The sequence below is a fragment of the Panthera tigris genome, chromosome B3 (genome assembly GCF_018350195.1).
Source record: "Panthera tigris isolate Pti1 chromosome B3, P.tigris_Pti1_mat1.1, whole genome shotgun sequence".
NCBI lineage: Eukaryota > Metazoa > Chordata > Mammalia > Carnivora > Felidae > Panthera > Panthera tigris.
This window is the reverse complement of record NC_056665.1, coordinates 53,650,966-53,668,542: the sequence shown is the minus strand read 5'-3', so window position 1 is coordinate 53,668,542 and position 17,577 is coordinate 53,650,966. Positions and strand designations below refer to the sequence as shown.

The 17,577-nt window shown below is 41.9% G+C and overlaps 1 protein-coding gene across 1 annotated transcript in view; it reads left to right on the top strand.

The window, feature by feature from the left end:
* SLC27A2 (solute carrier family 27 member 2) overlaps window positions 1-15,998 on the top strand; it is a 43,924-nt gene extending 27,926 nt beyond the window's left edge. Inside the window, exons 5-10 of the mRNA XM_007081833.3 lie at window positions 2,111-2,305; window positions 6,167-6,257; window positions 8,156-8,354; window positions 9,856-9,953; window positions 14,229-14,359; window positions 15,538-15,998. Coding sequence (XP_007081895.3) covers window positions 2,111-2,305; window positions 6,167-6,257; window positions 8,156-8,354; window positions 9,856-9,953; window positions 14,229-14,359; window positions 15,538-15,714 — 891 coding nt within the window. The 3' untranslated portion in view covers window positions 15,715-15,998. The remainder of the gene's footprint in view (window positions 1-2,110; window positions 2,306-6,166; window positions 6,258-8,155; window positions 8,355-9,855; window positions 9,954-14,228; window positions 14,360-15,537) is intronic.
* The last annotated feature ends 1,579 nt before the right edge of the window (window positions 15,999-17,577 follow it).

Below are 17,577 nucleotides of genomic sequence, written 5' to 3'. Positions count from 1 at the left end.
TCAGGACAACAGCATAAGCAGGACTGGCCCTGACAAACTAGACGTAGGGTCTCCCTGCTTAGAGGTACTTGGTGGTTATAGAAGGAAATACAGATGGTCCCCAACTTATAATGGTTTGACCTATGATTTTTTGGCTTTACAATGGTGTGAAAGTGATCTGCACTCCGTAGAAGCCATACGTTGAGTTTTGAATTTTGATCTTTTCCCATCTAGCAATATATGGTACGATACTCTCTGGTGGCACTGGGCAGCCGCAGTGAGCCTCAGCCCCAGGCAGCCACACGATCACGAGGGTGAACAACTGATACCCACACAACCATTCTGTTTCTCACAGTATCCAATCAATTATGTGAGATAGTCAACACCATATTATAAAACAGGCTTTGTGTTAGACAATTTTGCCCAGCTCTATAGGCTGATGTACGTGTTCCCAACACATTTAAGGTATGTTAGGTTAAGCTATAATGTTCGGTAGGTTAGGTGAATTAAGTGCATTTTTGACTTATAATATTTTAATGGATGGGACTTAATTGGGATGTAGTGTCATCATAAATTGAGAAAGATCTATAGATTTAGTGACCTAGGGAGCTGATGAAGACAATAGGTTCCCACTCAGTCATAATGTCTAAGGTTCATGCAGGTTCAGAAGGCTTCTCAGGTAACTCTCCTGAACACCCTGGTTAGGAACTACTACTAGCATGAGACCCCTGGTCCCTACACATTTCCTCCTCAGAAAGGCCACACAAGGGCCCAGTTTTTACCAGTGACCAGGATCTGTCCACCTCTCTGGTTAGGACTTCTGAAGGAGGTCAGGCCTTTTGACCATGGAGCTACTCAGAAATGAAATCCATCTATACTTCCCTCCTGACCTACTGCCTCCTCTCACATGAAAATCAATCCAAGGTTTGTTTTGGTTTGGTTTTTAACTGCTGCATCCAAGGCCCTCCCCCTTATCAGAGAACGACCAGCCTCTCTATTCCAACAGTTCTTTTTCAAAGAGGAACTCTTACTCCAAACTAACTTCACAATGATTTCACAAATTAGGAAATAATGTAGGAAATGCTCTTCAGAACATTTGCTCTTGTAAGCAAATTGCAATCCGATCAAAGAAATTAATACTTGATATGAGAGGGGAAGCCTCGTTACCAAGCACTCTTACCCATTCCATTCTGTTTTCTGTTAAAGGTCATAGAGTGACAGAATTTTCGAGTTAAAATTATACTTATTTACCTTTCTCTACCACCAGACTCTGATCTCCTAGAGGACATAAATTGCCTTATTAATATAAAACATCATTTAAGTTACTCTGGGCTTGTTTGGACATATTTTTAGGGGCCTCATAAATGATTGCGGTTGCATGGAAACCAGCCTGGTCCTAACTCCACCTCTTGGGGACACAAGCTGTCCTTTCAGTTCCTTACACTCAAAACAACTTTTCCTTTGTGATTTGTGTTTATAGCAAAGCACATTCCTGCCAGGCCACCTGAGGCAACTGGGAGCCAGCTTCCTCTCTCTCTTCCCTTTCCCAATCCCACTGGGACAGTTTCATTGTATACCTGCCTCTGGGTCTATCTGTGAAATGAGGACATGATCGAGAGTCTTCTCTCCAGCCCCCTGAGGCCCCCACAGTAATGACTCTGTGGAAAACCATTCCTCTCTCCTTGCACTGTGTTCCCGGTTTTCTTCTTCCTCACCACATGAACATTGTTGCTTCAGATTGTCAGTCTTCGATAGATCTTTCCTCCTTTCTGACAGTTCACTGAGATTCACCAGCCCCATCAAGAAAACAGTCAGCACACTGTTCTAGCTTCAGATTGGATGTGAATTAAATGTTGACATTACTTAGTTCTATCAAATTATCTCACCTTGCCTCTTAAAAATCAAAATGAAAAAAGCCAATTCTTCTGGTTATTAAGTCAGAGTTCCAGCCGGCGGCTTAAACTGCATGTGTTGGCGGGGAGGAGGTGTTATGTGTGTGAGTAACAGAAAAGATGTGCACAAAGGTGAATTCCTAACCAACATGAATATGTAGAAACATGAAGGCAATCACTAGTGTATAAGTACGGGCTTCAGAGAGGTTTCAATTTGGTCTCTCCTCCTCCTACCACAGAAACCAAATGATCGTGTCCATAAAGTGAGAATGGCAATGGGAAATGGCTTGCGAGGAGATGTGTGGAGGGAATTCATCAGGAGATTTGGGGACATTAGCATTTATGAGTTCTACGCTTCCACTGAAGGCAATATTGGCTTTATGAATTATACGAGAAAAATTGGTGCTGTTGGGAGAGTAAACTACCTACAGAAAGTAAGTACACTGAAATATGAGACTATATGTAGCCAGTTTTCAGAATGCAGAGACTTTTTTTTTAAGTTTACTTATTTATTTTGAGAGAGACAGAGACAGCATGAGTGGGGAGGGGCAGAGAGAGAGGGAGAGAGAGAATCCCAAGCAGGCTCAGCCCTGCCAGCACAGAGCCCAACAAAGCACTTAAGCTCACGAAATCATGAGATCATGACATGAGCTGAAACCAAGAGCTGGACACTTAACTGACTGAGCCACCTAGGTGCCCCAATGCAGACACATCTTAAGAGATGTCATGATGACGTTATTTCTTACTACATCAGAGCCATGGCCAATCCATGTAACCAAGAGAGAGGATTTGCTCATTCTCTATGACAGTGAGCACAAAGTGACAGGACCCTTTAATTTTAAAATCTTAATTTCTCTTTTTATTTTCAAAAATTTTTTTCAGTTTATCCTTTCATTGTGAGAGAGAGAGAAACAGGGCACATGAGTGGGGGAGGGACAAAGAGAGAGGGAGAGAGAGAATCTCAAGCAGGATTTGCATGCTGTGAGCGCAGAGCCTGATGTGGGGCTCAAACTCATGAGCTGGGAGATAGTGACCTGAGCCGAAGTCAAGAACTGGACACTTAGCTGACTGAGCCACCCAGGCGCCCCTAAAAATCTTAATGTCTCTTAATAACAACCTATTACACTTTGCTATCTGCAACTTATGTGAAGTCTTCCTGATGCCATTTATACACGTATGTGACCAAACTCCAGAAGGTTGCCAGTTCCATAAGTTTACCACACACTGTGAAATCACAGTTACCTGGGGAGTTTTTCATGTATGCAGGTGCAGGGTGTCACCCTCTGAGCTTTGGATTTAGTAGTTCTGAGGCAGGACCCAGGCATCAGTGTTTTCCAAAAGCCAGGGCTGAGGAACTGCTATGTAGACCTTCGAGAGAACTGGAATGCACTCCAGTTCTAGGATCTTATGAACATTTGTATTTGCCTGCAAACTCCACCGGTTATCTCTTATGCGTAAGCCAGCTACATGGCAGTCTCTCTTCCCTCACAGTCACTTCTGGCCTAGGGTCTCTAGACAGTCTCTTTGCTTTTTTTTTTTTTTTTTTTTTTTTTTTGCTTTTGAGAAGTCTTCCAGGTGACCCCCTTTTTTTTCAGAATTCCAGCAACATTCAGCAGATGCTGAGCCTCCACATGCGTGAGCCATCGCCGTTGTCATTACACCTCTGGCGGCCCTTCCTGCCCAGCTGGCCGTGAACAGATACACCACAGCTCCCAGGCAATGTGTCCCCAGGGACTGATGGGCAGAGTACAAAGGATAGCAATACATGTGCATGAGAAAGCTGCCCCAAGAGATAAAATTTCAGCACCTTGCATCCTGAGTGACCTTGGGCGAGTCATTTATGTTCCTTAGGCCTCAATTTCATTGTTTGGAAAATAGAAATAAAAAAGAGAAAATGTAGGGCCTAGTGCCTGGCCCAAACTCAGTATTTAGCATAAGGGGAAAAGGTTATTGAAAGAATTAAATTAAATAACTCCTGAAAAAAATTCTTAGAGGACATAGCCCAAGGCCTGTCATATAAAGCCTTGAATAATTGTTAGCTGTAGTGATATTACCATCCTGTTCCTCACATCCAGGCCTTATCACGAGGCATTCTCAAGCCTGGGGAACCTCTCTGACATTGACAGCCACACCTGTGCCACGCAGGTCCCTCCACTGTCCTCCACATCTGTACCATACAGTGTGGCAGCCACTAGCTATGTGTGGCCATTTAAATTTAAATTATGTAAATGGAATTTTCAATTCAGTTCTTCACACACACTAGCCATGTTTCAAGTGCTCAGTAGCCACCTGTGTTTAGTGACTACCATGTTGAGCAGTACAGATGTAGAACATTTCCATCATCACAGAAACTCTACTGGGCAGTGCTGCTACAGACTAAGAATCAATTTCTACTCCCCACTGGAACCACTGCTGATAAAGTCAGTCTTTTCTAGTTAGATTCAGTTCTACTTGTACCAAGCCCAGACGCTGGAGACCCAAGTCTAATGTAGTTCAGAACAAGAAAGGGCAGAAAGTTGAGTTGAGACATGGTGCAAGGTATCTATGTTGTTACTAATGACCCTCAAGAAGATAGTTTCAAGGAAACTTTTGTTTTAAACCAAACCTAAGGACCTTAGAAGTCAGTGCTACGTATTAATAGTTCTTCCCAAAAAAAAAAAAAAAAAAAAAAAAAAAAAAAAAAATATATATATATATATATATATATATATATATATATATATATATATATTTCTTTGCTCCTCATCCATGGACTGCCATGTTTTATTGTCAGTTTTTCTACTTAAAACAAGAAGAGGGGTGCCTGGGTGTCTCAGTTGATTGAGCACCCACCCAGCTCTTGATTTTGGCTCAGGTTATGATCCCAGGGTCATGGGATTGAGCCCCACCTCAGGCTCTGTGATGAGGATGGAGCCTGCTTAAGATTCTCTCTCTCTCTCTCTCTCTCTCTCTCTCTCTCTCTCTGTGTGTGTGTGTGTGTGTGTGTGTGTGTGTGTGTGTGTCTCTGCCTCTCCCTCTGCCCTTCTCCCTGGCTTGCACTCTCTCTCTCTCTCTCAAAAAATAAAAGCAAAACAAAACAAAACAAAAAACAAGGAGTTATTTTTTAACTGAAGCAGAAAGGGAAGAAGATGCCCCTGCAACTGATGTGGAAAGAAACATTGGTTACCAGCCCCAAATTTTTTATACTCTTGCAAATAAACAAGCCCTCCATTTGTTGACTATGAATGCTACTTGCCTTGTAATGGTTATTTGCTACTATTAAATATAAAATTTGAAATGGACACAATAATCATGGCTAATCATTACTTCTAAATCCTGTCATATTTAGTAGGGAAAGTAATAGTAGAGAGTATTAGTAGAGTTGAGAAAATAATATACTGATTACTCTTACTGCACTACATACATTTAAATTCTTATGCCATTGAAATATGTAAAATATGTATATGTAAAATATAATAGAGTTTTAATAATTTTATAGCCATAGGCATGAAATAATTATACCATTGAACCTTAAATATATTGGAGAACAGATGGAAACATGAATCATCTAACAGCGGCATATAGGATTTTTAAAATCCATTGTGATATGTTCACCAAAACACATGTATTGAGAGTGTTCATAACAGCATCATTTTTAATAGTCTAAAACTAGAAACAGTCCAGATGCCAGTTAACAGAAGGATAGATCAATTATGGCATATTCCTGCAAGGAAAATTCCATGGCAATAAAAAATAAACCACTGAAAAAAAACATTAACATGGCTAGATGAGTAACAGATATTATATTCAGTGAAAGCAGCAGCACAAAGGCATATATTTCATTTCTTATTTCATTTATTTCAAGTGTAAGACTAATTGATGGTGGGGCACCTGGATGGCTCAGTCAGTTAAGCATCTGACTTTGGCTCAGGTCATGATCTCGCAGTTCATGAGTTCAAGCCCCATATCTGGCTCTATGTTGACAGCTCTCTACCCCTCCCCTACTCACTCTCTATCTCTCTTTCTCTCAAAATAAGTACACATTAAAAAAAATTTTTTTTAAGACTAATTGACGGTGGTAAGTCAGAATAGTGTTTACCTTGAAAGAAAGGGGGCAAAGGGAAAGTTTTTACAGTACTGGAAATGTTTTATTTCTTGGTCTGGGTGGTAGTTACATGGATGTGTCCATATGTAATTTTATCAAGCTGGACACTAAAGATAATGTACTTTTTGTACTTCACATATGCTGTACCACAATAAAAAGGAAAAATTGTGAAGGAATTTGTATTTAAAATGATATGTGTTAATTTTGCTAGAAAGTCATAACTTATGAGCTGATTAAATATGATGTGGAGAAAGATGAACCTGTCCGAGATGGAAATGGATATTGCATCCGAGTTCCCAAAGGTACAGTAGATTTTTGCTCATCTAACCTGTGCCCTTTCTTAACTTGATCAAGTAACTGTTAAGAACTAGCATATCATTGCTAAAATGAATATATGGTAAAAAAAATTTTAGAGTGGGGGGATAAAAGAGGTTTATTTTAAGTACCCTCAGAAATAGTTACAGAAATTCCAAAAGATACTAATTTACCACTACATGTAACATAATTATACTTTGAAACCTAGCTTAACTTCTTAATTATGAGGTAAGTGTTTTGAGGAAAGGGATATGTAATCATGGTTGCAAAGCTATAGTTAGCTTTACAAGGTCTACCTTCAAGCTTAGACTACTGTGCATTTGTCCAAGTATGTGTGTAAATCATTATTCCATAAAATACTAGCATTTTTAGAATTACAAGTGTGTGGCCACATGGGATACTGTACTTTGTGTGTATGGTCTATATGTATGTATAGGATGTATATGGACATACACATGCACGTGCATGGATATTGACACTTCCTTCAGCTAGCTTGTTGCCAATGGATTGTATGGCAACAGTTTTGTTTGGTTAGTTCGGTTTTTGGTTTCTTTGGTTTTTGTTCTTTAGCATTCACCACTTCTTATCATTGTGTTATTTTGCTCCAAAGCTGGGCATTTTTTAACATTTCTCTCCAGGAGTGAAAAATGCAAAGTTGCTAACTGAAAATTCTCATGACCTCTGTCGCTCCCACTCTACCATATATCTGAATTCAGACATACCCTACCTGTTTCAAAACCCCCTGTTCATTTTTTTATCTTTTTTTTAAGTTTATTTATTTGGGAGGGGGAGGAGTGCAAGCAAGGGAGGGGCAGAGAGAGAGGGAGAGAGAGAATCCCAAACAGGCTCTGCCCCAACGCAGGGCTCAATCCTATGACACGGGGCTCGATCCCACGAGCCTGGGATCATGACCTGAGCTGAAATAAAGAGTCAGACACGTAACCAACTGAGCCACCCAGGCACCCCTATCACAAATTTTAAAATCTGGGAGTAGTTTGGAAAAAAACCTTATATGCTAATTTCAGCCCAGGACTAATTTAATAACTGGAACAATGTCCATTGGCAGGACTTAGGCTTAGATGAGGGATAAACATATTTTCTGTAAAGTGGGATAAAAATTATTTTGAACACAGTTGCTTTTCAGAGAATTTAATATCAACTTTACTAAAAAATATATATGAAAGTTCAAGATCTAGTATTTGGAAAATCTATGCATATAGTCAATCACAACAGATTGAAAGAGAATTTTATAAGTTTATGTCTTGGAAATGCTATAAAATTAAGATGGAATGATGGGGATATCTCACTTGTGAGTTGTCTTAGGTTGTGGAAAATTAAAGATTGAGGTAAAGGAGAGAGTATCTTCCATTTGTAAGTTCAGAAACTGATTCCTACTAATATATGCAAATTATTGAAATGATAAGCATGTAAATGTTGCTACCATACATAGAAAATGAAATCAATGTTTTATCAGCTTTTTAAATGATTTATAATAAAGGTAACTGAAGGGGTACCTGGGAGGCTCAGTCGACTCTTGATCTCAGGTGAGGTCTTGATCTCAATGTCATGAATTCCACACTGAGTGTTGAGCCTACTTTAAAAAAAGGAGGAGGGGAGAGGGGTAACTGAAAATGCAACTTGAATAACATTGCATTACATTTTTCTGAGTGTATTTTAATTACAAAGAAAGTCTTTAATTTTTTCATTGTTGAAGACAGGTTTAGTACTAGCCTCTGTAAGGTTAAAAAATGATATTTGTCGATTTAGGGGCCATGTTTTAAGATGTCCATTTTTGAGTGTATGGCAACAGTTTTATGAGAATGTTAGTAATAAAATGTGCCTACTGCTATCACATAAAATAACAATTTTCTTTCTTCTGTCTTAGGTGAAGTTGGACTCCTTATTTGCAGAATCACACAACTCACACCCTTTAGTGGCTACGCTGGAGGAAGTACTCAGACAGAGAAGAAAAAACTGAGAGATGTCTTTAAGAAAGGAGACCTCTATTTCAATAGTGGAGATCTCTTAGTGATTGACCATGAAAATTTCATCTACTTTCATGACAGAGTTGGAGATACTTTCCGGTTGGTTTCTTTGAGTTACTGAGTCAAAAACAAACACATGCACAATTTGGCTTACTCCTAAATTGGAACTGCATTCCACTTTGGCTGCAGTGCCCCATTTCCCTCTATCTCTTTGGCATGTCCATCCAAACTTCTATATTCCCAGAAAGTAAGGAGCAAACCACAGGAAGTGTCACTCTTCCTACAAGTGTCACTCCTGCAACGCACAGATAAGTTGGTTGAGCAATACCAGTTGAGAAATAGGCAGAAAACCTGTGCCTGATTTTTGGAGCCTAACTAACAGTGTATCCAGTTTCTCTCATTTATCCTCAGTTGTTACCAGTCACCCCTAGGAGAGCCCAGGGTTTCACACTATTTCCAGTCGTGGGGCTTTTCTTCAGATAAAATCAAATGCAAGCTAATACGGAGCTGATCTAGCTGAAGAGGAAGTGAGGGGTTCTGAAATCCACTATTCACCTCCCTCCCACTCTCCATCCCTAACCATTCCCACAGAAACCCAAGTCAGCACCATGAAATTTGAAAGTCATTATAATAAGACCATGAAACTAATTCCCAACAACAGCATGGTCCTCCAGCTTCTCTCATGGTCCTCTCATGACACTTTGGTTTAATCAACTTCCCTCCTGTGCAAGCTCCCTGAGGCCAGGCCTTGTGTCTGCTGGTTCACTCCCCAGCACCTAGCACAGTGCTTGACACACATAAATACTTTTGCATGAATGCATGCGTAAGGGATGGAAGTTGTCTGGCTGTAGTAGGCAGAGCAAGAATACAAATGAGGAGACCTGAGCTCCTAGGCTCACCCCTACTCCTGGCCAGCTGTGCTGTCAAGGCTGGTAACCTTTTTCACCCATGAAATGAAGGTCCCAATGATCCAGAGTGTTCCTTCCGTCTTTGGAGTATTCCATGACTCAGGATCCATACCATGATTTTATGCAACCTTCATGTTACTAAAAAGATACTTCCAGGAGATCTAAAGAATTTTTAAATGTAGACAAATTTTAAAGCCTTATTAAGTAGATGAGTGTAGGTTGGGCACTAACGTTATAATCTCCCTGTAAATAAAGCATCGTATTTTATTTGCTACTCAAAGCTTTCTCATTGCCATGAGACCCTGAAATACAGGTATGAAACCAACCAAAGTTAGTGAGTGAGAAAAGTGGGAGACCTAAACACAACAAAAAGTTATTGAGATTTGTTCTTGATTTCCAGTACCTTTCTTAGGCCAAACCTGTATTTCAACATTAGCACATTCTTTGTATCGTGTTTCATGTGGTGAGATTGGAATTCCACATTTTATTATTTAAATGCCTTTGTCTATGCCTTTGTCTTTTGTTTCTCAAGCAGAATGCCTCTCCTGTGACTAAGTTCCAGGGGATTTGAGAGCAGAGATGGGAAAACAAATGCAGACACCTTGCAGGGCCTAGAAGAGATGCGTGCTCTGCCATGGAACCGTGGGCCAGGGACCACCAGTAACCTCTGCTAACCTTACCTTTTCTTCCAGTTGGAAAGGGGAAAATGTGGCCACCACTGAAGTCGCTGATATCGTAGGACTGGTTGATTTTGTCCAGGAAGTAAACGTTTATGGAGTGTCTGTGCCAGGTACACATAAGTCTCTGAGTAAACCTATACAGTAACTGAACATCATTTTAACCCCATGGCAAAGTTTGTCATCACTTTTGCCTCCCTGCTGGAGAACCAGTCTCTTTCAGCCACCTGGGAGTAAGGGGCTGATGTCTGGTTTATATTCCATTATAAATCAGCCAACTCAGCACATCTGAACTTGGCCTTCCTCTGTGGCTCAGCTCCCCAGCTGTTCTTGGGCTCTCAGGCAAGCCAGATCTCTGCAAGATGCAGGGTCCCATGCTACATTTGGCATGCCTCGAGAAAAGACGTGTCAGGCTTGATAGCTGGGAAATGGTATCTTGGCCTCGGAGCCGAGTATCACAAGTAACAGCAAGTATATTTGCTAGGAGAAAAAACTGAAAAGGAGCTGCCTTTGTCCAGACTTCTTTTAAAACAGATCCTTGACCCCAGCTCACCCCAGTGAGTTTCAGAATCATCACACAGAGTGGTGTCACCAAGCCTTCATCTGCAGATCTGCCTCTGCCAGCAGAGTGGGGAGAGCTGAGGTCTGACTTCAGGTCCTTGGCTCCAGTACCTGGGGCTGTTTGACTTCAGGCAAATCACTAAAATTAGGGGTAATATCAGCCCTGACGTTGAGATTGTTAAGAGAACTCATTCGCTTCAATTATGTAAACACTAAACATACACCTACCAGACGTATACTGAAGTCTGTCATTGGAAGAAATCGTTTTAATTATATAGATGAGAGAGGATTAAAACTTCCAAATCACTGTCCAACTCTAAGGTGCTAGGGATATTAGTATTCCCCCAGAACTCAGTATTTGGGATTCTCACCTATATTCAAAATAGAAATCCAAGAGTCTCTCTTTCCTAAGCTGTGAGCGTGACCTGAGTGCACGCTGCTCATGTTGGAACGTGGGCTGAATTAACACGAAAGCCCATGGCAAGGTTGTCAGTAATCACGCTGCGCTGGGCTCTCACAGACCCCACCTGGCGTGTTGTGTGCACCTCTAAATGCTGGATTTAGGTAGCAACACAAAAGAATGTGTATGAGAAGGTGAGAGAATCTGGGGGAATGGATTGGAAGGATCGAGTCCACTGCTCTTCAGAGTGGGGCCCCTGGCCCAGCACCACTGGGGAGCTTGTGAAACAACATGATTTCTCAGGCCAACCCCAACCCTTACTGAATCAGAATCTCTGGGGTGGGGCCCAGGGACCTGTGTTTTAACAAGACCTCCAGTGATTCTTAAAAGCAATGAAGTTTGACTTGGGGGTGATGAAAATGTTCTAGAACTAGATACTGGTGATAGTTACACAACATTGTGAATGTATCAAATACCACTGAATTGGGCACTTTAAAATGGTTAAGATGATGAATTTTATGCTATGTGTGTGTTACCACAAATTTTTAAAAGATACTAAATTTTGAGAAGCACTGAAGCCTCGTCTGACCAATCATCAGAATCATCTGGGAAACTTTCATTTTTTTTAAGTTATTGAAATTCAAATTAATTAACCTGCAGTGCAATTTTAGTCTCAGGTCTAGAGTACAGTGATTCAGTCTGGGAGAGTGTTTAAAGCCTAGATCTAATGGATCAGAACCTCTGGGGTTTGGGACTCAGACACTTCATGTCTTGTTTTAGTCCCCAGGTGACTCTAACAACCAGTAAAGTTTGGGAGTCACCGATCTAGAACAAAAAGAAGAGGAGATTAATGGTTTTCACATGGTTGGAAGGCAGTCAAAGTAGAACAAGGAGCAGGTGTGCTTGCCATACCCACAGCGAGCAGAACGAGAGCCAAGGGATTGAAATGACCAGGGAGCAAATTTTAGCCTGAGATGTCTCCTATAACCAGAGAGATTAACAACACAAAAGTCTATCTCCTGAGGTGGGGAATGGCCCACCAGCTGGGGCGTATAGAGAGGCTGGATGTCCACTCAAGATCCTGTGAGAATTCTTGCTGCATTGAAATATTAGAGATAGGGGCACCTTGGTGGCTCAGTCAGTTGAGCATCCAACTCTGGATTTTGGCTCAGCTCATGATCTCAGGGTCCTGGGATGGAGCCCCGAGTCAGGGTCTGCACTGAGCATGGAGCCTGCTTGAGAGTCTCTCTCTCTCTCCCTCTGCCCCTCCCCTGCTTGCTCGCTCTCTCTCTCTCTCTCTCTCAAATAAGATGGAAAAAAAAAAAGATTAAAGATAAACTGAGAAGTGTCTCTCAGCTTTTAGATTCTGTGATTCTCAATGCCATGCCAGCCGCTGGCTGGCCTGACAGGCACACAGCCAGCCTTGCTGCAGCCCAGAAATGTGGCAGGTCTATCTAGAAGGCAATCTACCAGGGTGAATTTCAGTATCAAAGGGCTCAGCAAGGCCTTCACAGATCTCAGCTTTGGACCAGGAAGGTACACCAAAGTGTAAGCCCAGTTGACTGTTATTAGATGTCACACCAGAACTTCCCAACTACTCTCTAGAACTTTTGGTTCTCAACAGAACTTTCTGCAGTGATGCAAATGTTCTATATGTGCACTCTCCACTATGGTAGCCAATAACCACTACATGGCTATTAAGGACTTGAAATTGTGGCTAGTACAACTGAGGAATTGAACTTTTTTTTAGTTTGTGTTTTTATAATTTTTTTTAACGTTTATTTTTGAGACAGAGAAAGAGCATGAACGGGGGAGGGGCAGAGAGAGAGGGAGACACAGAATCGGAAGCAGGCTCCAGGTTCTGAGCCATCAGCCCAGAGCCCGACGCAGGGCTCGAACTCACGGACCGCGAGATCGTGACCTGAGCTGAAGTCGGACGCTTAACCGACTGAGCCACCCAGGCGCCCCTAGTTTGTGTTTTTAGAATTAATTTTGATAGCCAAATGAAACCAGTGGCTACCATACTGGACAGTGCAGCGCTAGAGAAACTCTGGCCAGAACAGTTGTAAACTGGAACCTCCCCCCTGGAGCTAAACTAGCCCCAAACCAACCCCTGGGAACTGGGGCAGAGATCTGAGACTCAATAGGCCTATTCGTCTCTCAGTTGGGCATTGTCTCTGTCAGAGCAAGAGGCAAGGAGCCAGTCAGTGCTGAAGATTTCTGTTGCATCAGCCTCTGCCTTGATTGGAAAAGAAGCTTATTGGAGACATTTGAGATTCCTAAGATGGTTGCTTTTGAGCAAGCTACCAGGGACCCCTAGAGAAAGAGGGTCCTGTGCCCTGTCTCCCTCCTTCAGATATGAGGCAAATCGTAGAGGCGTGCATTTCCTTTCTCTTAATGTTTCCTCTTGTTTCCTGCCTTCTTTGGAGCCACAGGTAAACATACAATCACCATGGGAGAGGTTTCAAAAGCTGGGGCCCAGGTGACAAAGGGCACAAGGCGGCCCCTTCCCCTCTCTGATTACAGCTAGGTAGTTCAGCAAAATGGATCTCAGTGGATCTCAACTCCCACCCAGTCTGCTGGATCAGGCAAAAGATGTACTAATACCTAATTATTGCTGTCTTTACAAGAAAACAGTGTAGTAATTGTGCTTAACTCCTCCCCACTTACCTTGCTGCCCAGACAGGAAGGAGCTGCTGGATCCTGGTCTCTGTGGAGACACAGCCTTGGGGAATATAGCTCATCAATGGGAGGGCCCACAGCCGCTTGCCTTTGCACCTCCCATCACTCTCCGGACCCCCAGCTTCTCTGAAATGCAGAAAGGCAAAATCTCAAAGGTGGTATTTGTGTCTGGATGCACAACAGACCTGACACTACACCCTAAAGAACAACCCGAGCCCAATTGTTCATGACTGTGGAACAAGGACTTCTCACTGGAGTCCAAAAAAAAAAAAAAAAAAAAAAAAAAAAAAAATTCCCTTGGCCACCAGTAGGGCCTGTTTTCTACTCTGGTGTTTTCATTTAGGCTGCTGAGAAGGATGACTGTTGATTGCCTCAGTCTGGTTTCCAACTTTGTCTATTGTTTGCTGTGTGAACTTGAACAAGTCTCGTACTGTATCTTTAAGCCTTAGTATTTTCATCTGTAAAATGGAGATAATATTTATACCTTTTCAGAAGGTTGTTGTGAGGGTTGAATGAAATAGTCCATAAAACACACTTAGTATAGGGTCTGGCATATAATGAAGATTTAATCAGCATATAGCTCTTGTTATTGTTGTTATAGTCACTTTAGAATAACTTCCACATATACCTGAAATAAAAATTCCGACTATCCAAAAGAAACCCATGTCAATGTTCTCAGCCCACTTTGAACTAGGAAAACATCATAAATAGTATAACACGTCTAATTTTTTCTCTTTATTTCTAGGTCATGAGGGTCGAATTGGCATGGCCTCTGTCAAAATGCAGGAAAACCACGAATTTGATGGAAAAAAACTCTTTAACCATGTTGTCGATTACCTGCCCAGTTATGCAAGGCCCCGGTTTCTAAGAATACAGGTGAGACTTCTTGTTGTTGAGTTCAATTATCCTCTCTCTCTCTTGGAGACCGCTGAGTCTTAGGGAACAACTCCCTTCTACCACGGTGACCATATTGGCCAGATTGTCACTACCCTTGCCAGGAAGCTCCACAAGGAAGCAGAAGTATCAGAAAATAGAGCTAGCAGAAGCCAAATCCTGATCCCCTTTTCCCTAAAATGACAGACCAGATCATTCAGCAGTAGTATTAGCAAATAACTCACAAAGTCTATGGTTTGATGAAGTATGACAGATACTTAAAATGTTTCCAGTTTTAAAGGATGGAAAAATCCACTGAAGCTCTACACCTTCCTACGGTGTGAAACTTAGTTGGGAAGCATTAGCCAGTTGGAGCTGTCAAATGTTTAACTGTCACCACTAGAGGGATGTGTTTTTTCGCAAACATTAATCCATGTTAGCCTAACATTCTCTCACTTTTGGACTCTGAGCAATATGATTCTGTAGCTGAAGACTTGAGAAAAGAAATGTTAGGCTACCAGCTATTGTGGAAGTTGTGTGTTATTTCTGTTGATGTTCATAAAGCATGGACGTTTATAATGAGATGGTGGAGAGACGTGAAAATTGAAATACGCTCAGATCATCCATCACCTATCAATTGAAGGAAAAAAGCTTCAGCCTAGTGGACAAACAGGCTGAGAAAATAGAGTGGTCTGTGTGTAGATTATCCCTAACCTCACCCCACCCTAAATCAGGATATTTTAGTAAAACCAGAAGCTCACTAAGCAACAGACTGCCCTACAGGGGAGGGGTAGAGGGAGAGAATCCCAAGCAGGCTCCATGCCTGCAGTGCAAAGCCAGATGTGGGGCTCAAACTCATGGACCATGAGATGATGATCCGAGCCAAAATCAAGAGTCGGACACTTAACGGACTAAGCCACCTAGGCACCCCTGCTCTGCTCTGCATTTCACCCTCCACAGCCCCTCCCTCCCCACAGGTGATCTTAAAGCCTCAGAGGAATGAAAAGCTACCTGCACAAAGGGCCCCCTAGTGGAGCTTCTGTAAACAGGAGGTATTGAACTAGCTTCCCCAACCTCTCTCAGGAGCCAGAGCTACCAGACACCCCACCCTCTGCCGTTTGCCCGAACCCTAATCTGTCCACAAAACACTGCAACAGTGTGAATTGTTTGATGTTTTCCAGGACACCATTGAGATCACTGGAACTTTTAAACACCGCAAAGTGACCCTCGTGGAGGAGGGCTTTAATCCTGCAGTCATCAAAGATGCCTTATATTTCTTGGATGACAAAGCAGAAATGTATGTGCCTATGACTGAGGACATTTACAATGCCATAAATGATAAAACTCTGAAACTCTGAATATTCCTAGGAGGATAACTCATATTTCCAGAAAGAAATTAAAAGGACCTAGTGCAACCACTTGATATAATCCAACCTTAATTTGATTGAAGATTGTAACATGCCATTTTTTATGCATTCCAATAATGGGAGACTTTTAAAAATTATACCCGAGCCATTGCACGTGAAAATATTTAGAGATGATTAGTTTTCAGTTTGCACCTACTGTTTGTATTTGCAGACTAAGCTTGTTAGAGGGTGCATTATTTTTTAAATATGTAATAAAATAGATGAATGCTAACATATGAGATGGCATTGTCTCTTTCCTGACTTTACTCTAAATGCAAATCCTGAGCCTAAGAGCCTCATTGGCATCTTTTCATAGGTGTCCTACTCATAATGATAATGGCATCCTAGGTTTAAAAAAAAAAAAAAGGCAAGAAATTGAAAGGTGAGGGGGATGCAACACCAATGAACTCCAATGAACACCAATGAACAGTCCAGCTCTACTGTGAAGCCAACTCTCCCCTCATATCTGGGCCACTGTCTACAAATTGCGTTGTCCAGCAGGTGAGAATGCCAACTATAGTTTTTGAAGGAGCCTAAGTCAACAGCATCAGAATTCTATATATAGAAGGTGTCAGTAGATATTTTTTAACTCCATCAAGGCTTGTAGGCTCGAGTGTCTTCAGGAATCACATGAGTAATGTGGACGAGAGAAACAGGTCACAAATGAATGTGGCAAACGTGAGGGTACTACTTAGCTTCAGTTGGCTGATTATTGTCATGTGGGAATACAGTTTAGGTACTTCCAAGATCTGATTATTTAGAAAACAGAAACCCAGATATTCATGTGAATCTCCCAGTCTTTTAAATTTGTGAAGTTTCAAATTTTATAAGACTTCCATGCACCCAACAAAATGGATGTGTGGACCAGATAAGTCCCAGATCTCCAGTGAGTACCCCCAGTCCCACATACTCCTCCAACCTGAGCTGGTTTCACTCCACACCCAGTCTCCTATCAAACAGCCTGTTTATTTAAGGACCCAGGGCCCTTTGACATGATGCAGGTGGGTTTGGGAACTTCAAGGAGCTCCTTCAGACAGGCTGTTTCTTCTTACACTCAGCTGGCTCCCTTCCTCAACAGAACTCCTTAACCTCTGCATGTGTTAGCTACAGACAGTTTCAGGAATAGGTCCTCAGTAGCAGCAATAAAGACATGTTTACTAGAGTTTTTCCTAGGAAACAGGAATGTCATGGTCACTAAGTCCATGTCAAGGAAGTATAATCCAAGTTTACCCCAGCCTCCTTAAAAGAAGTGGAGTTTCCTTCCCTAAAGGACATCCTCCGATGACCAGGAGCTGGCAAGGGGCCCCAATTCTCCCTCAATGTAATCCCCATAAGGCCCCGGGAAAACATATCTAGGGATCCTTAATGATAGATACAGGAGAGGTTGCCGCTCTCACCCCCCACACAGTACTAGAAGTATTTTTTAAACTCTCATTCTTTCAAGTGACTACCAAGAAGAGTCATGACCAGAATCCCTGCCCCCACTCATTATGCCCAATGATGACCATTTCTGAGTGCTTAATATGTATAAGGGACTTGAGCATGGCCTCAGGAAAACTCTGGATACCCTTGTGTCTTTGCGAATTTTGCCAATAATTTAGAACATTGTTTATGAGTTAGCACTTAAGAATGTTTGCAAAATTCTAAGTATCTCTGCCTTCGCTATATTGATCTCCCAGCGAGAATTGAACCCAAGTGATGGGAAAGAGCATGACTTCTGTTTTCGGAAGTATCACATTGTGCAGTTGTGTCACTTGTGATCGTGTTACAGTGGATCTGGTGGTAAGCAGAGGTCATCTCAAAGGGCATGTTCTC